The sequence below is a fragment of the Tenrec ecaudatus genome, chromosome 18 (genome assembly GCF_050624435.1).
Source record: "Tenrec ecaudatus isolate mTenEca1 chromosome 18, mTenEca1.hap1, whole genome shotgun sequence".
Taxonomy (NCBI): domain Eukaryota; kingdom Metazoa; phylum Chordata; class Mammalia; order Afrosoricida; family Tenrecidae; genus Tenrec; species Tenrec ecaudatus.
In genome coordinates this window covers 20,243,566-20,268,535 of record NC_134547.1, presented here as the reverse complement: position 1 = coordinate 20,268,535, position 24,970 = coordinate 20,243,566, and the positions used below count along the sequence as shown (strand labels likewise).

The 24,970-nt window shown below is 52.2% G+C and overlaps 1 protein-coding gene across 1 annotated transcript in view; it reads left to right on the top strand.

Moving 5' to 3' along the window:
• Nucleotides 1-2,328: 2,328 nt before the first annotated feature.
• The window catches only part of RYR1 (ryanodine receptor 1), a 135,329-nt gene continuing 112,687 nt past the window's right edge, over nt 2,329-24,970 (top strand). The window contains exons 1-9 of the mRNA XM_075536656.1: nt 2,329-2,390; nt 7,868-7,955; nt 17,130-17,192; nt 19,328-19,444; nt 20,807-20,911; nt 22,022-22,096; nt 22,207-22,285; nt 22,584-22,696; nt 22,986-23,079. Coding sequence (XP_075392771.1) covers nt 2,329-2,390; nt 7,868-7,955; nt 17,130-17,192; nt 19,328-19,444; nt 20,807-20,911; nt 22,022-22,096; nt 22,207-22,285; nt 22,584-22,696; nt 22,986-23,079 — 796 coding nt within the window. The remainder of the gene's footprint in view (nt 2,391-7,867; nt 7,956-17,129; nt 17,193-19,327; nt 19,445-20,806; nt 20,912-22,021; nt 22,097-22,206; nt 22,286-22,583; nt 22,697-22,985; nt 23,080-24,970) is intronic.

Genomic DNA, 24,970 nt, shown 5'->3' with positions numbered 1-24,970 from the left:
CAAGTGCGATGTCCTTCTCCGGGAACTGGCCTCTCCCTGCTGACAACATGGTCACTCTATCATGTGAGACATGTTTTTTTTTTTTGTTTTTTTTACTGATGTTCGAAATAGAGCATCTGTCCTGTTCAGGATGAAGAATTGTCATACATGAACACACCCAGATGACATAAATGATGATACAGAGCCTTCTGACCCCATAGTCAGAATCTTCTAGAAGTTACTACCAGCACAGGCTTCTCAGAGTCATTTAGCCTGGTTTTAAGCTGTCTATAAATAGAATGGTCTGGCTTCCTGCTTCTTTTGTTCAACATCACGGCCCTGAGCTTCTTCCTTGTGACAGGTGGTTGTAGCGTATGCATCTTCATGGCTGTATAGTATTCCACGGAATGCCAGTGCCACCATGTCTGGCTCCATTTTCCTGTGGATGAACACATTTCCTGCTGGGGGCTGCTGTGAAGACTGGTGCTCCGAATCTTTAAGCACAAGTCTTCTGGTGGATAGATGTGGATGACATTCGGTGTGCGGGAGATCCAGGTGTTAATAAGTGGGCAGTGGTCATTTGTATGGTCCTGCCACTTATAGGGTTATGGATGAAATGGCTTCTTCTCCAAATAGGCTCTGCATGCCTGGCCCTTGGACCTGTGGATGGAATCCTATTTGGGGCTAGGGTTTTCTTCAATGTGTGTGGTAGTTACATAAACTGTTGTCAATTTGAGAGGATTAAGAGTAAAGGGGTGGAGTCTAGCCTGTCAATCAGGTCGCAGCTTGATGACCTCCCTATGGAGATAAATAGCTCACTGGAGGCCAGACCCACACTCTCTCCCTGTGAGACATTCCTGCTGACAAGCCACATGGAGTTACACTGATGGAGCCAGAGTCCTGGAGCTGGAGGAGCCATGTGGAGACCCTGCCAGTGCAGAGACGCTTCCACTGCCATTGGATCCACAAGAACTTCTACCCACTGGCAGGTGATCTTCCTACGTTCAGCAACATTGCATGTACTGCATGAGTCTAAAGAAAAATTTATGAAAAAAAAGAAGAATTTATGGACTAGGATTGGACCTATGGGGTAATATCAGACATATGGACTTCGTCTGGACTGGACTGGGATGTTTTCTCAATATTCAACTGCTCTTTGATATAAAGCTCTTTATTATCCACATACGTGTGACTATGAATTTGTGTCTCTAGTCTACCTGAACTAACACAATGTGAATTAAGTCATGCCCATGTAGGGTGACCTCAAAACTCAAACCCTTTAAAATAAATACCTTCGGACTTGCAAGAAGACCAGGATAGACTTAGACAAACACGCCTAGGAAAATCAAATATGAGGATCACCTTTAGTCTGAGGAATGAAAGAAGGCCCGGGAGAAGGAAGACATCACTGGCTTGGAACCCTGACAGATTTTGAGTTCCGGAACTGTGAGGAAAGGAGGTTTGTTCTGTGCAGGCACCCCAGTCTTGGGAACTCTTAAGGAACAGTAATACTATACCCTAGAGCCAGTGGTTCTCAACCTTCCTCAGGCTGTGACCCTTCCATACAGTTCCTCATGTGGTGGTGACCCCCCAACCATCAAATTATCTTTGTTGCTTCTTCATCACTGTCATTTTGCTACTGTGATGTATTGGGCAACCCCTATGAAAGGGTCATTCGACCCCCCACAGGGGTCGCTACCCACCAGTTGAGAACCGGTAGCAATGAATCAGAATGCACTTGATGAGTGAAAGTGGGTTTGGACCAAGGCCACCTAAACTTGTGGCGTTAGACTTACAACACCACGTAACTAAGATGCGGGCTTTGTGAGTTGATCTGACCAGACGGTTCTCCTCCTAAATATGTTTTAGCTTTTTGGCTTCTTTTTCTCACGATAAGATGTCTCCCTGTATATACATATATATAATTAATGCCAGAACACAACACACACACACACACACACAGTCCACTCTAGCGTTTCCAGGGGTTGCATCCCACAGGTTCAGAAGAGCGCTTTCCTTCCCTGATTCTTTCGGCCTCTTCCCCTCCTCCCAGTCCCTCTTCCTCTGCAGCAGTCTGTAATGCCGGTGCCTGTGGTTCTCAGCCCATCCTCCTGAGGCCCCTGCGTCCGCCTCTGTCTCGATGATGTAGTGCTCCTGGTGGAGACCAACTCATCCTGAGTGTTTCCAGGCTCTGGGGACTCAGAGCAGCCTGGCCGGGGGAGGGGGGCAGGGGAGGGGCGGGCGGGGAAGGCCCTGGAACTTGTACCCGCCCCCAAGACCCAGAGGGATGGTTAGTGCCAACAGTCACCACACGGTGGGGCTGACAAGCACAGAGGGAGAGACTTCTGCATGGAGCCGCCAAAGCACAGAAGGCAGAAGAAGAAAAAAGGTGAATTCAAGAGCACGCAAAGGTAAGGCTTCCTGCTTCAGGAAGGACACCACGGGACAGACGTCAGGAGGCAGATGGGAAGAAGAAGCCCCGTGCAGTGTTCCGAGTGGATGAGGAAAAATTAGCCTGTGAAAATCAGAAAGCAAGAAGACAGCCGCCCGAACCAACAGTGGTCAAGGAGCGTTTTGTCCTGACTGAGTGCCTGAGTCACTTCTCAGAGCTGGTGGAGGAGAACAGCTTGGCTGGATTTCAGGGCCCTCGGGGCATTGCCTGGCTTTCTCCCTGAGGAGCATCTGAGGGGTTAGGACAACCCATTTTGGGGTAGGCAGCCCCAACTTCACCCACTGTCCAGGAAGCCTCCTTGGCCTACAGTCAGGGCCACCCCCCAAACCAAACTCACTGCCTTCGAGTGGATTCTGACTCATGGAGACCCTAGAGGACAGGGTAGAACTGCCCCGTTCGGTTTCTGACACGGTACCTCTTTACAGGAGTAGACAGCTCCACCTTCCTCCCTTGGTGCAGTGGCTGGTTTCGAACAGCTGACTTTGCACTTAGCAGCCCAACGTGTCACTATTAACGCTGCCACCAGAGCTCCCAAATTCTGACAAGCGTGTGAGGAAGGTCCTCAAAGCTACTGGTCAGTAACCACTCCGGGAAATGCAAACTACGAGGCCAGTGAGTTATCTTCCCGGCCCGGCAAACATGGCTGGTGGGAGAGGGCCTGCAGGCAGCCATTCCTGAAAGACTCCATGGAGCAAGTTCACGAACTATCACGCAGCAAGCAGTTCGCTCCGGAAGGTAAATCCCCGAACATCCTCACTCAGCTCCATCAGCAATGCTATTTTCGGGTGTCCCCTTCCTTGGGAAGTGAGGAAACTGAAGGGGACATGCCAGGCAGTCCTGTGCAGCCACCAGCAGCCACAGGTGTGCACGGACTGGCCTGGTGGATCTGTAGACAAACGCGGGGGCACCAAACAGTCCGTGGAAAAATAGCATGATAAGAGAGTGGAATTTTCCTAGGAACTTTTGAAGCCCCTCAGATAACAATGACAAAGGGAAAAGAATGTATGATATCATGCACCGTGACACAGAATCATTTTTCTTCTGTTGTTTTTTTTTGTGTATATATAGAACTTTAATATATGTTAAATGTGCCAAATAACAAATTGGTACAAAATGAGTTTTTAGACAATTGGGTAGCCATTTGGAAAAAGATATTACTAAATATATGCTTTACATCAACTAAATGCATCAATGTCCTAATAAAATACATATAAATACTAAAAGAAACCATGAACATCGGGGAGGGAGGGGGATGGGGGGAAAAAAAAGGGAAACCGAGCTGATTCCAGGAACCCAAGTGGAAGGTGAATTATGAGAGTGACGAGTGCAACGAATGTATAAGGGTGCTTTGCTCATTTGATGTATGCACAGATTGTGATAAGAGCCTTATGAGCCCCAATAAAAAGATTTTAAAAAAAAGAAAGAAAATGATTAGGGCAAAGAATGTACGGATGTGCTTTATACAATTGATGTATGTATATGTATATGTATGGATTGTGATAAGAGTTGTATGAGCCCCTAATAAAATGTAAAAAAAAATTAATTAAAAAAAGAAAAAAAGAAAGAAACCATGAACAAATTCCTTTTTAACCTTGGTATAGGTAAAACCTTTTTCTTTTAATCATTTTATTAGGGGCTCATACAACTCTTATCACAATCCATACAGACATCAGTTGTGTCAATCACATTTGTGCATTCATTGCCCTCATCATTCTCAAAGCATTTGCTCGCTACCCAAGCCCCTGGCATCAGCTCCTCATTTTTTCCCCTCCCTCCCCACTCCTCTTTTTTTTTTTCAGAATCATTTTCTCTTACAAATTATAAGTACTTTTAGTCGCTTGAAATGTCAAGAAAACCGCATTTAATGTTCGAGCATGCAGTATAGCCTGCTGCTGTTGAGGTGACTTAGTCGGGGCTCACTCGCTGTGACCCCACGTCCCACAGAAAGGACTGCTGCCGGTCCCACATCATCAGTCTGTCTTACGTTCGAGCCGCCACGGCAAGCTGCTTTGTCAACCCATCTCCCTGAGAGTTCTCCTCTTTTTCATCTAACATATCATCATGTCGCCATATGTAATTAATCTGAGCACGGGCAGAGATGAGAGTTATATTAGTCTGGGTGGACTAGAGACACAAATTCATAGTCACACGTATGTGGATAATAAAGAGCTTTATATCAAAGAGCAGTTGAATATTGAGAAAACATCCCAACCCAGTCCAGACCAAGTCCATAAGTCTGATATTACCCCATAGGTCCAATCCGAGTCCATGAATTCTTCTTTAGACTCATGCAGCACATGCAATGTTGCTGAATGCAGGAAGATCACAGGCCAGTGGGTAGAAGGTCTTGTGGATCCAGTGGCGGTGGAAGCATCTCAGCACTGGCAGGGGTCTCCACATGGTTCCTCCAGCTCCAGGGCTCTGGCTCCATCAGTGTAACTCCATGTGGCTTGTCAGCGGGAATGTCTCACAGGGAGAGAGTGTGGGTCTGGCCTCCAGTGAGCTATTTATCTCCATAGGGACATCATCAAGCTGCGACCTGATTGACAGGCTAGACTCCACCCCTTTGCAAATTGACATGAGATTATGTACCTGCCACATGCATTATGTTGCTGTTGTTAGGCACCATCACGACACATCACAACACGACACAAGCCCAGCAGAACAGCACACTGCCTGGTTCTGCGCCACCACCTCACCGCCGTGTGTGCTCCAGCCCATGGCTGCAGCCGTCGTTTCAACTCATCTCGTCGCGAGGCTTCTCCTTTTCATTGGCCCTCGACTTTGCCAAGCCTCGTGTCCTTCTGCGGGGACTGGGTCTCCCCTGACACGTCTGAAATAGGCAAGAGGAAATCTTGCATCCTTTCCCCCAGGGAGCACGCTGTCTGTATTTCCTCCAAGACAGGTTTCTTTGTCCTTTTGTCAGGCCATGGCATTTTCAGCGTCCTTTGCCCCCACCATGCGTCAAAGGCATAGATCCTTCTTCAGACTTCCCTCCACAAGCATGGAAGTCGGCGCTGTGGTATGAAATTGCATGCGATGTGTGTCAGCTTATTTACATAGCAGCATTTCGCATATACACAGCAATCTATTACATATGTACAACGTTGCGTGCATGTATAAACTGTATGTAAACATTACACACGATAGAGTTAAACAACAATGTATTTTAACATAACTTAATGCCATTGCATGTTATTGTTAACCATAATACCCGTGTTAGATTTCTTGTATCAATGTTACCATATGAAGGTTTTGATGATTCTCCCCATCTTGGGGGGCAGAGACTAGTCCGAATTACTTCAACTGAGGACACCCAGGCCTGCAGGCAGGAAGTCGCCTGCCTGGTCAGGAGGCTGGTTTGTGTGGCATCTGTTTTGGGGAACTGCTGAGACCTGAGGCAGTGAGCTAGTGGCACGGCGCCTCCTCCAGCCAAAGGCGAGCAGTGCAGGGGTGGGCAGCTGGAAGGAGCAGGTCACAGAAGCTTTCTGGGAGGCAGTCCTGCCTGAAGCCCAGGGCACTTAGCTGCACCAAGGGACCTGGGTGCTCAGGGAGCCTCAGGAAGGGGTGAGGAGCAGGGAGGTGAGGCAAGGTGAGACCCTGGGGACCGGGACCCACGCTGGGAAAGCAGATTTTGTCACAGTGAGGAGATGTTCCAGAACCGTCTCGCTGGTGAAGTGAGATGACTACGAATCTGGTCTCTGGGTTCAAACCTCAGCTTTGGCTCTGTGTGACCTCGGGTGAGTCACTCCACCTCTCCGTGCTCAGCTCTCTTCCTCTGTAACCAAATGGGGACGCTAAGTGAACTGGCCCGACGAGATTGCTGTGAGGACTACCCGATCTCTGTGCAGCATCTCCTTAAAACTATGTGGCATGGTGTTTATGCGCGGGGCTGCTAGCTGCAAGGTCAACAGTTTGAAACCACCAGCTGCTCACGGCGAGAAAGATGAGCTTTCTACTCCCGTAAGAGTGACAGTCTCAGAAACTCCCAGGGGGCAGTTCTACCTTGTTCTGTAGGGTCGCTATGAGTGGTCATGGACCCCGTGGCAGTGAAGTTATGCACGACAGGGCTCTACCCCACGTGGAAGGGTAGTGGTGGCACAGGAGGGGAAGCACTGCGTTGCTAACCACTGCAAGGTTGGAGGTTCAAATCCACTAGGCGCTCCATGAGAGAGAGGCGAGGCTGCCTGATCCCATGAAGGGGCACAGACTCAGATACCCTACGGAGCCCCCCTCTGTCCAAAGAGGTACTGTGGGTTAGTGTCCACTCCTCTACAGTGGTCAATACAATAGTGTAGGTAAAAGGATTGTGAGGACAAAATGAGGCCCAGAGAATGGTCTCTGCTTGGGCTTGATGCAGACAGGACATTTGGGGTGTGGCTGCTATTTCTGCTGGGTCACGCAGCCTTAACTAATAATGATAAGGACAACACTGAAGACAAAGTCACTGCCATATGAGCGATTGCATATGGTCCACTGCTCTATAGAACTGCTCCTTTGGGTTTCTAAGACTGTATGTACTTATGGGAGCAGACAGCTCATCTTTCACCCCAGGAGCAGCTGGTGGGTTTGAACCGCCAGCCTTGAGGTTGCCAATCCCATGCTCAGCCCGCTGTGCCACCGGGGAGCCCTTCAAACCATATCTCACTGCCATTGAGCTGATGCCAACTCAGAACCACCCATGGACCGAGTAGAACTGCCCCGTGTGTTTCTGACCCTGTAACTCTCTACAGGAGTAGAAAGCCTCGTCTTTAAAGTTATGTATTCTTTAGAGTCCTGGCGGTGGAGTGGGTTACACATTAGGCAGTTAACCACAAGGTCAGCAGTTTGAAACCACCAGCAGCCTCCCAGGAGAAAGATGAGGCTGTCTTTCTATTCCCATAAAGATATACAGCCTCGGACATGCACAAGGGCAGAGTTCTGGTCTGCCCCATAGGGTCACGATGAGTCCCAAGGGACTCGATGACAGGGAGCAATTTCCTTTGCGGATACATTTTGGTTATATAAATGCACACGCAGCAGTATGGGGACTTGTAAGGAGTGTCAGGGCTGGCATTTGAATCCGGCACCGCGGGCTCAGCGGGTTGGACCTCCGCTTTGGGCTTTTTCACGTCGGGGGCCCCAGAGCTGTACATCCCGACCCTGCTGTGACGTGGCACTCAGAGCCTCAGTTTACTTTCTGTGCAATGGCGACAGTCCTGGGCCCTTCCCGGAGGTAGGAGTAGCGAGCGAACCTTCCCACGCCTCCCACCGTCCCAACCAGCGGTCCGGGGGCGGAGTCGCAGGGAGGGGCGTGGCCCACCTCGTCCTGATCCAATGGGAGAAGGGGGGCGGGCACCTCCGCCTGTCTGGGTGCCGCACGCGCGCCCTCCCTGCAGTTCCATCTACCTCTCCGGTTGCTGGCCGCGCCGCCCCAGCCTGGGGCCCCCTCCCCAGAGCCCCCAACCTCAGCCTCGGCCCCTGGGGCCTCGACATCATGGGTGACGGAGGAGAGGGCGAGGACGAGGTCCAGTTCCTGCGGACGGTGCGTATCCATGGCTTAGGGGTCTGGGGGGGGGCATTCTCTGGGGGTTTCTGAGTGTGTGTGTGTGTGTGTGTGCGCGCGTGTGCGCGTGTGGGGGGGTGGTGGGGGTGGTGGAGGCCTTTGAGTGTTCCTGTCCTGGTTCTTGGGAGCCTCGGAGACTCGGGGTCGCATCGTCTGTCACTTTGGATCATTGTCGCTCGCTCCGTGTCTTTCTTAGTCTCGCTCATCTTTCTCACGACAGATAATGAATAGGATTGGGGACTGCAGGCGCGGCCAGGCAGCCGGCCGCCTTTGGTGGCTGCCTGCTCTCAGGACATTAACGATTTGTCTGGGAGGAGGGGGTCGTTGAGGGAGTAGCCTGTCCCACCACTTTAGAAGCAGGTACTGGGGGAGGGCGGTTCTCACGCCTCCGCTTAATTTAGTCCCCCACCCCCTTCCCTTTCCTAGCCCCAATTCTCTCGTTGAACCAGAATATGACCTAGTTACACTCATGGGGTGGGCTGGAGGACCAGACTCCTCTCAGCCCCCAGCCCTTGGGGGTGGTCTCCTGGGGATCCCTTGGTCTTTCTTTCCCCCTGGGCTTCGGGCAAGAGGGTCACATATGGCTGCTAGGGGGTCCCTGAGGGTGTCTGGGTCATGTCTCTCCCTGTTCCTGGACCCTGGGCCCTCTGTGGAGTCTGTCCCTCTGACCACCTGGGTCTCTTCAGTTCTGTCTCCTGAGCACCTCGGTGCCCTGGCTGCGGGCAGGGTTGGGAATTGGAACAACAGGTGTCCCTCCGAGAATAGCCTGCTTTTCTGGGGCCTGGGCAGGGGACAGGGAGGGGACGAGAGGGGGAGGAACTGCCCATCCTAGAATCCTTCCGTCTTGTTCCTCCCAGTAGCTCGGCCCGCGGTGTGGAGTGTAAGTATGGGATGGGGACGTGGTCTCCCCCCTGGGGCTAGTCTGCTGACCCTGCATCAGCCCATTCCCCCCACTCCCATGCACGCCACCCCCCCCACCCCACGTCTGAGCAGGAAATGCTGACACAGCATTCCGGACCCAGAATAGGACCGTGGTGATCCGGGTCTGGTTTCCTGGGCGGGAGGAGGGAACAGCTGGGGTGGTCATGAAGGATGAGGGCAGCTGGCAGTGATGCCACATGAGGAGGCCGGCTCCAGCGGAGTCTCTCGGCCCACCCCCAGCCTCCAGGCAGTGACCATGGCTGGGCCCTCCCTTTCTCCTCAGCCCTAATAAGCCCATGACCCCGGCCACCAGCCCCTGAGTGCTCCCTTCTCTTCAGGCCCCGTGCCCAAGACCGCGGGCCTCCTGAGACATCTAATTATAGCCTCCATGCCCTCTCCTCTGAGGTCGGACCCTATCTTTATCTCCCTGGGAGATTTGAGGGAAACCGAGGCACCAGGGGTGGGGTCACTCATCCAAGGTCAAAACCACCTGGGACGCAGCCCTCCTGGTTCCACAAGTGCAGACCTTGGCCCAAGTCTGCCAAGGTCGCCAGCATGGGGGGTGGGGGGGCTCCAGCATATCTGGACCCCCATTGGGGGCAGCCTGGTGCAAAGTGATCGAGGGCATGCGGTGGCTTTCTCAAACTTCCCGGGTGGGGGGCCACATCCCACCCAGAAGTGACTGGCTCCCTGCGCTTGCTCACAGACATTATTGAAAAAGGCAATGCGGGCGTTTGGTGACAGACAGGGAACAGGTGCACCACTCTTCAGTGGTTGGTGCAGTTGAACGCCTGTTGACAAGGGGCCTGTAGCTCTCATCCCAGTCAAGGCACATGACATCTCCTGGGCCCCAGGAAGCGCCTTCCTGCTTTCTGTAGCCTCCACCCTGCCGTCTGCTTCATGTCCCTGTAGATTCCGCTCGACTCTCCAAGGGTTTCATGCAAGGAGCCCTGGAGGTGTCGTGAGGTATGTGTTGGACTGCCAACCCCAAGGTCAGCAGTTTGAACCCCGCAGCTGCTCCAAGGGAGAAAAATGAGGCTGTTGGCGCCTGTAAAGACGGACAGTTTCAGAAACTCGAAGGGCGCAGGTCCATACTGTCCTACAGAGCCACTGTGAGTTGAAGTTGACTCGGTGGTAGTGGGGTTTTTGTTGTTTTTAGTTTTGTGTTTCTTATATGGCGTGTGTTCATTTGTCATGACGTGCGTCTCTGATTGAGTGGACTCTTTTTGCCTGGGCCCATGCTGACCAGGTGTTAAAGAGTTTGTTCCTTTTCTTTGCTGAGTACTATTCCACCACATGACTATCCCTGGACGTCCTTATCAGCCATGTGCTGGTGGACATTTGAGTTGTTTCCACAGTGTGCACTTATGAACAAAGCTTCTTGGGACACACACACACATTGTTAACAGAAACAAACTTCCTACAATGTAACCCACACACCCACTGCCAGCCAGTCCATTCCAACTCATGGGGCCTCTAACTGGGGCAGTGGTTCTCAACCTGTGGGTCACGACCCCTTTGGGGGTCAAATAACCCTTTCACAGGGGTCGCCTAAGACCATCAGAAAACACCTATTTCCGGTGGTCTTAGAAACTGAGACACAGCTCCTCTATACGTCTCCAGTCAGTCTCCCCACATGCAAATATGCCCATCTACGAGTACCTGGCATGAAGACTGTTACCCATGCTACCCCATGCTGCAAGACAACATTTCATTGATTTGTCATTAGAAATAAATATTTCACAAGTTGACATATTGTTTTTGTGATTAATCACTATGCTTTAATTACGTTCAATTTGTAACGATGAAAATACATCCTACATATCAGATATTTACATGACAATTCATAACAGTAGCAAAATTACAGTTACAAAGTAGCAATGAAAATAATGTTATGGTTGGGGGTCACCACAACATGAGGAACTTTATGAAAGGGTTGTGGCATTAGGAAGGTGGAGAACCACTGACCTAGGGTTTCCTAGACTGTAAATGTTTCCAGGAGCAGACAGCGCCATCTTTCTGTGGAGGGGTGGGTGGATTTGAACCGGTGGCCTTGAGGTCAGCAGCCTGAGTGCTTAACCGACTGCACCACCAGAGCCTTTATGGCAGGAGAGGCGTGCTCCGGTTTTCTGTGCTTGCTCTATCTGATGTCAAGTTTTCCGCATGGTGACTATCAAATGAATTTCATGCCCGCTGTGAGGTGGTGTCCTCTAGCCCTGCTTAGATCAGAGTCTGAAAGTGTCCCTAGGAGCTCATGTCACCTCCTCCCGGAGACTGGATCATGGCCCAAATGACCCCCTGCCACCTCTAGAGCTACTGACTCAGGTTCTTGAGAGCGGGGAACTGGTGGAAGCAAAAAAAAAGAGGCTCAGGTTAGATCAGCTCACTCTCTTCCCGGCCAAGCCCTTCTTTCTGAGACAGAGGAAGTGTGACACTCAGTGGAGTTCTGATTATGGACCCCTCGTTCGGCTGTTTATAGCCTGTCTCCTAATTGTGGGCTAATGATTTTTCCTCCCTAACCCCTAATTTGCTTCTCTGGACAATGGGGACAAAAATATCCATGCCAGTGCCTCTCTGAGCTCATCTCCCGCTTCCTCTGGGCACCTGCTGCTGTTGCCATCTTGGCCCCCTCAACACACCCAGCCCCTCCCCCCCCAGCCCCAAGGAGCCCTGGGAGCAAGAGGAGGTTGTCTGCACCCATAAAGATGGGCTGCCTCAGAAAGCCCCCGGGGCAGGTCTACCCTGTCCCATGGGGTCACTCTGAGCTGAAATGGATTCGCTGGCAGGCAGTGAGTTTGGAGCTGGGGGCTTAGCACCCCCCACTTTTCCTGGAATGTTCCTCCACCTGTGCTGGGCAAGTCTGACTCCTTCTCGTTATTTGGGCAAGGCTCAGCTCAAATGCCAGCTCCTTGGAAAGGCTGTCACTTCACCCTCTCACTGATGTCATCCGCACCCCGAAAACCACTCTGAGCACATCACCTCAGGTTATTTTTTCCATAACACGGCTCACTGATGTGCTAATGATATATTTATTCACTGTTTCTTGCCTGTCTGACCCACGGGAGTGTCAGCTTCCTGAGGGCAGGGCCGTCACTCATGGTGACCTCACTCAAGGCTCTGTGTCTAGTTAGTGACCTCACTCATGGCTCTGTGTCTAGTTAGTGACCTCACTCATGGCTGTGTCTAGTGCCTCCAACACCAGCAGGTACCTAGACGCTCAGTAACTGTCGATCAAATGAATGCAAACCACTGAGCATAAGGCTTAGCGAACAGTCAGGGTTTCATAAATGCAGGCTGTAGAGTGTACACATAAGAGCTTGGGGTATCCGGCTTGTGGGGAATGGGGAGTACAGGACAGATTAGCACCGGGAACCCTGCCATCAGATCACCATTTGTGATGGAAACCCCAGCAAGGAAAAACATAGAGCACAGCCCTTCCTGCATAGTTACACTTGTCATACATTTTGGACAAAGCGCTGGCTGGCATAGTGGGTTATGGGCTGGGCTCAGCTCAAGGTGGATGGTTCCAGACCACCAGCTGCTCCATGGGAGAAAGAAGAGGCTTTCTCATCCCATAAAGATTTAGTCTCGGAAAGCCCAGGGGCAGTTCTCATTTGTCCTTTCGGGTCACTGTGAGTCCGATCGCCTTGATGGCAGGGGTTTGGGTTTTGAGCGTTTTATCCATGTCAGAGATGTTCTCCTGTATGACGATATTAAGAGGTCATCGAGTATCTTGAGTGTGGTGAGGTATGGTGTTGAGATTCAAATCCAAGCTGCGTCTTCTTTATGCAAATTTTACCGGTTCATTGACACATAGTTCACACATACAATTCAATGATTGAAATATACTTAAAACCGTTGTGCAATCACCACCATGGTCGATCTAAAATCACTTTCTTCAATCAGGTACTCATTATCATTAACTCCTTGTGTTCCCTAACCTCCCCTGCCATCACCCTAAGAAATCATGATTCTACTTATTGTCTCTGTAGATTTCTTATCCTGGACTTCATAGAGAGTAAAACATACAAACTGTACTCTACCCCCCCACCAGTAACAAAATCAAACACAGAAAAGCCTCAAGCCAAAGAAAGCAGAACACAAGTAAAACTAGCACAAATGTTAAATGAGCCAGATTATAAAGTATTACATTTTAACCCAAGTCCATCTGCTTGTACCCACTTTCCTTTTTAAAAGTAATTGGTCTTTTATGGAAAATCATTTTTAATTTATAATGGATCTTAGGGATAATTGATATCTTCTTAATGGTAAGTCTTCTTTTGAAATTTTTATTAAAAGATCATTTTATTGGGGCTCTTACAGCTCTGAAAACAATCCATACATCAATTGTATCAAGCACGTTTGTACATATGTTGCCATCATTCGTTTCTAGACATTTACTTTCTATTGAGTCCATGGGATCAGCTTCTCTTTACTTCCAACCCCACCCCCTCCCTCTATCCACTTTTTAAAGCACCGTGTCTGATAGCAAGGAGCCGTGGGACCCTAGCAAGTCATTCACCTCTGGGGTTCCCATTTCCTCCTGTTTATGGGAGGGCTCCCCTCAGAGGGCTGCTGTGGTGATGTAATGAGTTACCCCACATCCAGTGCCTGCAGCAGCCCTGGGGGAGCTGTGGGTTAGGCACTGGGCTACTAACCACAAAGTCTGCCGTTCAAAGCCACCAGCTGCCCTCCAGGAGAATCTAAGGCTCTCTGCTCCCAGAAAGCTTTGCAAAGCCTCGGAGACCCTGTATAGGGCCCCTCTGAGTTGGAATCAACTGGATGGTAGTGGGTAGTGCTTGGAATAGGACCCCCGACAAAACTCTTTTCAAACTTACAGAAAGTTTGCAACCAGCGGTCATTCTGTGGGAGGAAGACGAGGTTTTCAGCTCCTGGACAGACGGGAACCCCACCAGGCAGTTCCCCTCCATCCTATTGGGTCTTGATGAGAGCCAGTGAACTGGATGGCAGGGAGTTAGGGTGCACAGAACTTCCTTGTACCTTCCAGTCCCATCTCCTACATGCGAACATGTGTTGCCCCTGCTTTGTACAAATCTCTCGGTCTATCTACCTGGGCTTGTCTTGAGCCATTGGAGAATAAATTGTCAACGCGATGTCCTTCATCGCTTGTCTCTGTCCTCTAGTGTCGCTGTAACAGGAGTATCGCAAGCAAGGGGGCGGCTTTATCAAACAGAAATGTCTTTTCTCAGTGTTTACGTGGTTAGGCTCTGGAGCCCCCGCCCCACCCCCTCTGTCTGTCTGTCTCTCTGTTGGCTCTGGGAGAATGTCCTTGTGTCTCTCCAGCTTTGGTGCTTGCTTCCTCGCTGATCTTCAGGACACCAGCGTTCGGGGACACGTGCTGTGCTCCGGGTGGGTGTTGTCCTTGGGGGAGTGCCCTTGTCTCCTTTCAGCTTAGCTCCTTGGTGACCTGCTCGTGGCCTGGTGTCTATCATCCCTCATTTCGGCCTGCTTGCTGGCTTAATCGGCTCTTTTATAGCCAAAGAGAGAGCAGAGTCCTTGGTGGATAGGGTGCTGGGCTGCTAACTGCAAGATCCGCAGTTCAAATTCACCAGCTGTCTCTGCTGGAGAATGAGGCTGTCTGCGACCGTGAGGCTTTCCAGCCTCGGAAACCCTTGTTGAAGGCAGTGGATTGGATTTGGGTTTTTTTTTCCCCCTATACCGGTGCCACCTCATTAACATGACAAAGGACACTCTTTCCTGAATGTGATTATAGCCACAGGGATAGGGGTCTGGATTTGTGTAACATCTCTCTGGGGAACACAATTCAATATACAACATCCACTCTCTGGCTCCTCCAAATTCATATCCTTCTGTGTTAGTCTGGGTTGAGTAAAGAAACAAATCTAGAGAGACTTCATGTGTATACGAGAGAACTTTATACCAAAGAGCATCTGTACATTGAGAAAACATCCCAGCTCAGTCTGGGTTAAGTCCATAAGTCTCATATTACCCCATAGGTCCAATCCGAGTCCATGAATTCTTCTTTAGACTCATGCAGTACATGCAATGTTGCCGAATGAGGAGGATCACAGGCCAGGGGGTGGAAAGTCTTGTGGATCCAGTGGCAATGGAAGCATCCCAGCACTGGCAGGGGTCTCCACATGGTTCCTTCAGCTCCTGGGCTCTAGCGTAGCTCCATGTGTCTTCTCAACAGGAATGTCTCACTGGGTGTGTCCCGCCTCCAATGAGCTATTTATCTCCTTAGCGCCTCTAAATGAGGTCCTCCAGCTATGACCAGATTGACAGGCTAAACTCCACCCCTTCACTCTTAAGTCTCAACTTGACAACACATTATGTAACAAACATACCTTTCTGCATCCAGAATACACTGACCTCATCACCAATAAACAAACACACTAACTAAACCAAACTCACTGCCACTGAGGTAATTCCAACTGCGAATTCCAAGATCAGCAGTTGGAAACCACCAGCCACTTCACAGGAGAAAGATAAGGCTCTCTACGCCCATCAAGGGTTACAGTCTCAGAAATCCATGGGAGCAGTTCCACTCTGCCCTTCAGGACCTCTATGTTTACCTCATCTTTTTGCCCCCCAAGTCTTAAATCAACTTCACGCCCCACACCTCATTTCATGAATCACCTGAATCAAATATGGGTGAGACTTGAGGTATATTCTACCTGGGGCAAAATTCTCCATCATTTGTGAGTCTGGAAAATCTAGACTAGAGATTATCGGCTTCCATAGTACAGTACTGGGACAGGCATAAGACAGACATGTCTATTATAATCTGGAGAAAACCGAGGTCAAGAAGTCGATAATGGGCACCAAACAAGTCCAAATCCCAATAAAACCAATGACAGGAACTCTCAAGATTGGACAGTTGTCCTCAGGTCTCCAGGACCATTGGGCAATGACCCTGCTCTCTGGATTGTGGCTGGAGTGCCCTTTGCCCTGGCCCCATCAGGTCCCTAGTGGGCGCCATTCTCCTGCCTCTTGGACGTGACAGCTCCACCTCTTCAGCTTTGGTGGTTGGGGGGACTCCATCTTCTTGGGGGAGCCCTGTATTCCAGACCCAGGTTGGTGGAGAGCCGACTCTGAAATGGAGCCCCTCCCTCTATGCTTTATACTTATGAGACCTGAGATTCCCCCGTGGGAGTCTAGGCAGCCAGGCTCCTGCCAACTGTGCTGTTGGTCTCGCAACTGGTTTTCTGGGAGGACAGCCCATGTAGTGCCGTGGTCTCCTTCCTTCCTGTGGAAGACTGCTGCCCTTCCCTTCCACCGGGTCTCGACCTGCTGCAGTCAGAACGGGTGGGTTTTCTGTGGTGCAGGTTGGTTAGCTCCAGGGGTCACAGGCGTCATCGAAACCTCGAGGTCACGTGGTGCCTTTAGTTTGTACAACAGAATTGCCCCAATTCACACAGCGACCCTATGGGACAGGAATGGAAAGAGCCCCTTTCTCCTTCAAAGCAGCCGTGGTTTCAAACCGCAGTTGGCAGCCCGCGCGTGACCACCGTGCCACGGCGGTTGCTAAATGGCAGCGCTCCAGAGCAGGACAGTGACCGTGTCGGGAGCTCTTAGGGTCAGCTACCTGCCCCATGGAGTCGCCGTGAGTCAGAATCGACTCGGTGGCCCTGGGTTTTGAAAGAATACCCAAAGTATTGGGGATCCTGTTGGTCGGAAGTGTGGGTGTCGAAGGCCATTGTGGTGAGGGCCCGCAGGAGAGCCAGAGAGAGAACCCCGACACTGTCACTCTTCCAGCAAGGTGAAAGCCTCCTCTTCCTCCGTCCGAGCAGCTGGCGATTTCAAACTGCTGACCCTGCAGCTAACAGCTGTGTGACCCATTCTGCCACCAGGGTTGAAGCACCCTAAAATTCATCCAGCCTCCACCCACTCACTTCCGAAACCACTTCCACGCTGTGGGGTACCTGCTCAGGCAGGACCCGACACTCCGCAGAGCCTGCGCTCGGGCGCTGCCGTCATAGCAACCAGCTGGCACGGTGGTCACGCGCCGGCTGCCAACTGCGATTTGAAACCACAGCTGCTTTGAACGAGAAAGCGGAGGCTCTTTCTATTCCTGGAAGAGTCGCAGCCTCGGAGACCCACTGGGGCAGCTCTCCCCTGTGCTATAAGGTCGCTGTGTGAGTTGGAATCTACTCCAGGCCAGTGAGCCTGGGTCTGGTTTACCGGGAGTGTTGCCCTCGACAGATGGTGGAGGGATTTAACAGACAACTGCATTCCCCGCTGTTTCAGAGACACGGGCGTCTAAATGGAGGGGGCCAGGTTCAGAGGAAGGTGCTCTTTGTCGGCTCTGGGGTCCTTGTGTCCTGTCGGCTTCTTTTGCTGGGTTCCTTGTCGCTGTTTGTGTGGCTTGACATCCATCTTCGTCCATCACCGTTTGATGGACTGCTCTGTTCTTTCAGCGGTCACACGAGATGTGTTTAAGACACATCCTAATGGGAGTAGCGATACCAGAAGGTGGGGAGAAGAGGGGAGGAAGGGGGAACCGATCACAATCATCGACACATACCCCCTTCCCCCAGGGGGAGATGAACAACAGAAACCATGGGGGAAGGGAGACAGCGGTCGGTGTAAGATATGAAAATAATAATAATTTATCATTTATCAAGGGGTCGCAAGGTGGGGGGGGGAGCTGACATCAAGGGCGCAATAGAAAAATAAATGTCTAGAAAATGATGACGGCAACACATGTACCAATGTGCTTAATACAATTGATGTATGGATTGTTACAAGAGCGGTACGCGCCCTCAATTAAATGTTTAAAAAGAAAAAGAAAGACATCCTACATTATGACGGCCTCAGTCACACAACAAAGAAAACCCAGATGGGATTATGAGCACAGGTCTGGGGTGGGGTGGGGGTGGGGGGGAGTCAGGCGTCACAACACATATCTTTGGCGGACCCAACTTAATCCACAACATCTTTTGTGTTTCCTAAAAACAACACAGTCTCTTTTATAAAGCCGCCGCAGTGCCGTGATTAAAGTCAGAACAGTTTGGACTGAAAGACCAAAATGATCTGCTTCACCTGCCGGCAGGGGACGTCTCCTAGCGCCCTTTACCACCTGCCCCTCCATCCAGGATCGACTCCTGGGTCTTGCATTGCAGCCAGGTGTCACTAGAACAAGCCAAACCCACTGCCCTTGAGTCAATTCCACAGAGGGCGACGCTCCCCAGAGTGTCCAGGGCTGTAGATATTTAGGGGGATTGACAGGCTCACCTTTCTTCCACAGACTCGCTGGTGAGTTTGGACCAAGGGCCTTGTCATTAACCACCAATGTTTCTCTAACAACTTCACCAGAGCGCCTAGCAATTATTTCAATCATGCATCAAAACTGTATTTGAGACAAGGGTGGGTTTAAAAAGCAGTGGAGATGCTAGTCCACCTTTCACTGGGTCATCTTTGGAACCCCCGTCTGGGGGGCTCTGGTGTCAGGGCAGACTCGGGTTCAAATGGCAGCTCCTTCTCTTACCAGCAGGTGGCCTTGGGGAAGCAATACCCTTCCGGGGCCTCATTTTCTCCATGTTAAAACAGCGTCTATCTGAGGGGGCTGTTCTCTGTGGCACTCAGCATAGGCCATGGCTTAATAAATTGGGGGTGAGGTGGCTATTATTAATTGCCAAGGAGTCCTGGTGGCGTTATCAGGTAAGTGTTGAACTGCTAACTGTAACATCTGTGGTTCAAACCCACCAACCGCTCCTTGGGAGAAAGTTGAGGTGATCTGCCTGCTCCTGTAAAGATTTAAACAACCCAACCCAACCCAACCCAACCCAACCCAACCCAACCCAACCCAACCCAACCCAACCCAACCCAACCCAACCCAACCCAACCCAACCCAACCCAACCCAACCCAACCCAACCCAACCCAACCCAACCCAACCCAACCCAACCCAACCCAACCCAACCCAACCCAACCCAACCCAACCCAACCCAACCCAACCGCTGAGTAAAAACTCCTTATGGGAGTAGAAAGCCATCTTTCTGCTGTGGTTTTGAACTGCGGACCATGTAGATCACAGCCCAACGCATAACCACCACACCACCAGGCTCTCTCTCGCTATTCTTTTCACAGCCTTGGAAATTCCACAAAGGCTCACTGTGAGTCTGAATCAACTTCACGTGGCAGCGGGATTTTGGTTTCTCTTTCCGTAAAGAGTTCTAGTGGAGCGATGGTTTAGTGCTTGGCTGGGAATGGGAATCCTTGGTGGTTTGAACTCACCAGTTGCTCTATTGGGGGAAACGAAAAGACCCAGTGATCTATTCCCAGAAGGGTGACAGCTTAGGAAACCCCATGGGCAATTCAACCCGGTCTGGTAAGGCCACTACAAGCTGAAATCGACTTGAAGGCACACGGTGACGACGTCTTCAGACCGGTAAGGGTGGGGTGAGGGGTCAGATGGACCCTGACGCTCAGTGCCCACCTGCAGGAGGACGAGGTGGTCCTACAGTGCAGTGCCACCGTGCTCAAGGAGCAGCTGAAGCTGTGCCTGGCCGCCGAGGGCTTCGGGAACCGGCACTGCTTCCTGGAACCCACCAGCAACGCCCAGGTCTGTGCCTGCAGACCAGGGAGGGAGCCCCAGGGTGCTGGAGTCTTGGCTCTGGGTTTGGAGCAGGGGGGCGGGCAGGGGGTGGCTGACGAGAGATTGAGGGCTGCGAGGGAGAGAGGGCTAGGGGTCTGCGGAGGGAGGGTCCAGGAGTCTAGTGGGCTAAAAATGGGGCCACTGGAGGGGGTAGGAAGTCCGTCCAAGGAGGAGGTGGCCTGAGAGTCTATGGGAAGATTCTAGAAAGCAGATGTTGGAGCTCGCAGGAGGCAGGGGCAGGGTCTTCAAGAGGCCTGAAGCCTTGGGTCCGAGGAGGAGGGGCCTTAGAAGGAGGACCTTGACAGGGAGGCACAGAGAGGAGTCGGGGCTCAGGGAGTAAGAGGTCTGGAGAGAAGGTGGTTCGAGGGTGTGAGGCTTGGGGTTCTCAAGGGGAAAGGCCCAGGGACCTGGAGAAGGCAGGGGTCCCTGAGGGTGTTGGACTGAAGGTGAAGACAACCAGTGGGTAAGTAGGGTGATAGCAGCAGGGCCTCCTGGGGACGTGGCTGGAGACAGAGAAGTGGTGGGAAGCTGAGGTCTGAGGGGACACAGGGCCAGAGAATGAGGTGGACCCAAGATTTGAGAGAGAGGAGACTTTGGGAAGGGCGTGGAGGGGGGCCTGAAAGTTTGAGTGAACAGGCATCTGGGGGGGAGATTATAAGGGGGGAGCAAGAGGCACACCAAAAGGAAGGGTCTTGAGGAATATGGGGTGACGGGGATGGGAGTGTGAAGAAGGAGAAGTCAGAATTCCTCTGGGGTGCTGAAGCAGTCTGCGGGAGAAGGCAGGAACGGGGACACCTGATGTTGGAGGCCAGAGGTGGGATTTCCTCAGGGACTGGAGGCAAGAGGGGCTCTCTGAAGGGGGAGGCATTGGGCAGGAATTGAAAGAAGTGCAGCATGTCTGAGGGGGGAGGCGTAGGGTTGGACCTTCCTGTGAGCTTAGGGTAAGAGTGGGGAGGGGAGTATAGAGTCTTCTATGAATTTTGGGGGGCGGGGGGAGAGGCCCTGATAGTGCAGCGGGCAATTGTGCTGCCAGAAGGCGGGCGGTGTGAGCCCCAGCTACTCTGTGGGGGAAGCTGCAGCAGGTTGCTTTCCAGCTTGCAAGCCCTAGGGTTGGAACAGACTGGAAGCACCACAAGCCTTAGGGGTCCTTAGGAGCAGAGGGAAGATGTGTCAGAGGAGGCAGTGGAGGGCGGGGTTTCTTGTGCCATTGGGGTGGGGCCTGAATGTCTAAGGGACATGGGGGTTCAGACCAGGGCCAGGAGGGTTTCCAGAGAATGGTGCTAAGGGTGGGTCTTCAAGCGTCCCCTCACCTCTCATTGTCCCACTCAGAATGTTCCCCCTGATCTGGCAATCTGCTGCTTTGTGCTGGAGCAGTCGCTGTCTGTGCGGGCCCTGCAGGAGATGCTGGCCAACACGGTGGAGGCTGGTGTGGAGGTGAGGCCCCCCCTGGGGTGAGGGTGAGGGTGAGGGGCAGGGGCAGGGCAGGCACAGGGAGGGCGGGTCGATTGGGTTGCTTCACCATCTGCTCTTCTTCCTCTCTCCCCCCACCCCGCCCTGCCCCACAGGCCCTCAATTTGGATAAGTGGGTAGGTCAGATCTGGGGTGTCACCTGTCCTTCCTATTCCTGGCCCCAGGCCTGTCTCTGGGCCCACACAGGGGCCAAGGGGGGGTGTCTCCCCCACACCTGTTGTCCGGGGCTGTGGAGCCCAGAACAGGTCAGGCAGGCAAGAAGGAAGGAAGGAAAGAAAGAAGGAAGATGGAGGGGGCTTCCAAGCCCCCCTGAACTCCCTCCTTCTCTGTTCTTCTTTCTCCTCTTCCTCATCCTTTCTCCCACTCTTGTCCCAGCAAGGGACCTCCTCCTTCCTGTCCCCCCATCCCAAGTGTGGACGCCCTCCCAGGAGTGGGCCTGCCATGTGATCAGGGGGCACCATCACATGGCACCCTCAGCATGGGCATGTGTGTGTGGAGAGGCATGAGGTCATCAGACTGCTGGGCTGTCCCTGACCTCCTGAGGGGCCAAGTCTCTGTGTACCCAGCACAAGGGGACTTAGCAGTCTGTGGATCTCCACGGGGGACAATGGAACAGCAGACAAGGGGTGGACTGTAGTGCTGTGTGCCTCAACCAGGTTTCACAAGTTAGGGAGGCCTCAGGGAACACCAAATTCAGCGCCTTTCTTGAGCATCCCCCATCCCTGGAGGATGGGCTCTGCTTCCCTGAGGGACTTCTGGGACCAGCCAACAAAATGGTGGAGTCAGGGAGGTGAGAATGGGCCGTGGGGAATATAAAATGACCCATCCACAAGCTTCATACTCACATTGCCCCTGGTCTGATGAACTGGGAGTCAGAGACAGAAAATCAAGTTGGGGGTCCTCAGCAGAGGCTATTTATTTATTTATAAACCTCTGAGTCTGTGCCTGGTATTTTATGGGCAGCAAGAAAGAGCCCCTCAATAATGACTCTAGATGTTTTGGGGGAGGATCTTGAGAGTCTGGGGGTCTGTGCTCACTATATGCCCTCCCTCCAACCCACCCCCACCCCGCTAGTCTTCCCAGGGTGGGGGACACAGGACGCTGTTATATGGCCATGCCATCCTGCTCAGGCACGCTCACAGTCGCATGGTGAGTCTGGAAAGGGGGATTGTACGAGGGGCCGAGGGGTTCTTGGAGGGGGGTGGTGGCTGATCCAGAGCCAGCAGGCTGACAAGGCCCCCTCCCGCCTACAACCTTAGTATCTGAGCTGCCTCACCACCTCCCGCTCCTTGACGGACAAGCTGGCATTCGATGTGGGGCTGCAGGAGGACGCCACAGGTGTGGGGCTTGCGGGGGCGTGGCGGGGAGGGAAGAGTGCTCCGGGATCTGGGGCTCACCTCCAGGGGTGTAGACAGGTGCGTAGTGGTCAGGGAGACTGGCAAGCAGAGGGGATCGGCAGGCAAGGGTCTGGGGGCAGGGAGCGGGGGACGTTTTAGGCAGTCGTTGGGGGCCTCGGGGAAGTGGGGGGCACAGCACTTGGCAGGCTCTGGGGCTAGCAATACCCTAGGGAAGAGCATTCTGGGACCTGTCGTCTGATGCCCCACTGCCTGCCCACCCCCCACCTCTCACCCCCCAGGTGAAGCCTGCTGGTGGACTATGCACCCAGCCTCCAAGCAGAGGTCGGAAGGGGAAAAGGTCCGCGTGGGAGATGACCTCATCCTTGTTAGCGTCTCCTCCGAGCGCTACCTGGTGAGCAACCCCACCCCCTCCTGGCCCCAGTTCCTGGGCTGAGGGGGACCTGAGCTGACGGGGCAACTTCTCCTCAGCACGAGATTGCCTTGCCGCGGGGGTGAGGGGAGGGGAAGGAGGGGGTCTCTGCTTTTAAACTCTGACCCCCCACTGCCCAACGGGACCTTGACTTCCCTGTCTGAGGACTCTCCGTTGTCCACCCCTGGTCACCTGCACAGCCAGCTTTGATTTCCGGCCTCTTGCCCCGCCCCTTCCGCCCCTCTGACGCCACCTGCTGGTTGTCCCCCAGCATCTGTCCACAGCCAGCGGCGAGCTCCAGGTGGATGCCTCCTTCATGCAGACGCTGTGGAACATGAACCCCATCTGTTCCAACTGCGAAGAGGGTGAGGACCCCAAACACTGATCCTCAGACAAGCCCAAACGGAGACCTGAAACCCGAGACCCCCAAACCGAGCTCTCCCAAGTCTGCTTCTGTGTGCGACCGAGGCCTTTGAATGTCATCCTAGTCCAGAAGCCCCAAATTCAGACTCCCAAATCCAGAACTCAGTGTTTGACTCCCGATCTCAGATCCCAAAGGATTTATCCTCAAAGCTCATGGACTGACCGGTTTCCCAGCCTGGAGGTAACAGCTGTGCATTTGGATCCCAGAACTTTGCAAACCAAACTCAAGAGACCACAAGCATGGACCACCATCTCACATCCCCAAATACAAACTTCCCGTTCCAAGACCCTAATTTAGACTGCTTCAGACCACCTCCTGCTGACTTCCAGCTGTGAACCCAGAGCCCCATCCACAAAAAGCAAACTCTCCAAGTCAAATGCCCAGATTCAGCCCCCCAACATCTAGGTCCCAAATCTTAGACACCACCCCCTTCAAAGCCCCCCAACAAGGCAGCCTGTGTTAGTCTATGCTGTCTAGCGAAACAAATCCAGTGACATTCACATATGGATCAGAAAGAGCTTTATTTATATCAAGAGATAATTATATATCAAGAAGACATCCCAGCCCAGTCCCACTTGAGCCCATAAATTGGATGTTAGACTCAGGTAGTCGCAGGCCAGGGAAGCAGGAAGATCACAGGCTGGTGGGTGCAGAGTCTTATGGATCCACAGTCAGTGGGAACATGGCAGGGTGCTGACAGCTCTCAGGGTCGGGCAGCTCACAAGGGGCTTCCCCTGGAGGCAGGCAGAATTCCAGCAGGCAGGAAGGCAGAGGGGCAGAGAGACAGAGGGTGTTTCCTGGTTTCTTTTTATATGAAGACCACACCCCCAAGGAGGCATCATCAGGCCTGATTGACAGGTTGTATTCCACCCCTATGTTTTCATAAAAAATTGAAGTTGGCATAAAATCATCCAATTACCACACAACCCAACCTGAGACTCAAAACCACAAGTCCCTAAACTTAAACCTTAATAAACCCTAGACTCTGATGCTCAGACCCACTCACTTCAAACTATAACTTTGCAAAAGGGATACCCTAAAGCTCAGATCTCACCCTCAATCCCCTCAACTCCAGACCCTAAATTCAAATCCCAAACTTCAGACCCAACCATTACACTTCTCAACCCAGTCACTCTAAAGGGCATGATCTAAAACCCCGACCCCAATCAATGTTAGACGATTAGACTCGTATCTCTGACCTTATCATCTGAGCGCTAACCTCCATCATACACATTGAGATCCGTCATTAAATGCACGCCTATTGTTATACATTGCTATTGAATTGGCTTCAGCTCACGATGACCCTATGTACTTGACAAAATGTTGTCTAGTTCGGTATCATTGTCCAGATCACTGCCATGGTTGAACTCATTGTTGCAGCCATTGTGGGGCGCCTTCTAATTCAGAGGGCTCACTGCCTGGCACTGAACAGGACGTTTCCCATCGGGGCTTCACTGGTTCCTGTCTAGCTTGGTTGACACTATTGGTATTTGAAATACTGGAAACATAGCTTGTAGCATTACACAACACGGAAGGGACCACAGCACAACAAACTAATAGGTGGGTGCCAGAAACTTTGCTCTGCAAACTCACATTGCCCCACGTCCCCCAACTTCAGCCCTGCAGACCCAGCCCCCACCCCCAAACCTAAATACCTAACCTCAGACACCAAATCTCATGCCCCCTTTCAGGCCTCATACTTGACCTCAAATCTCCTGTTACCACTTTGTACTCTGAAACCTCCATGGCTAGACCCCCTAATCCTAAGACCCAGCACCTCAAACAGCAAAACGCAGCCCTGAGCGTCCCACAATGGGAGGAGCCAGGCACCC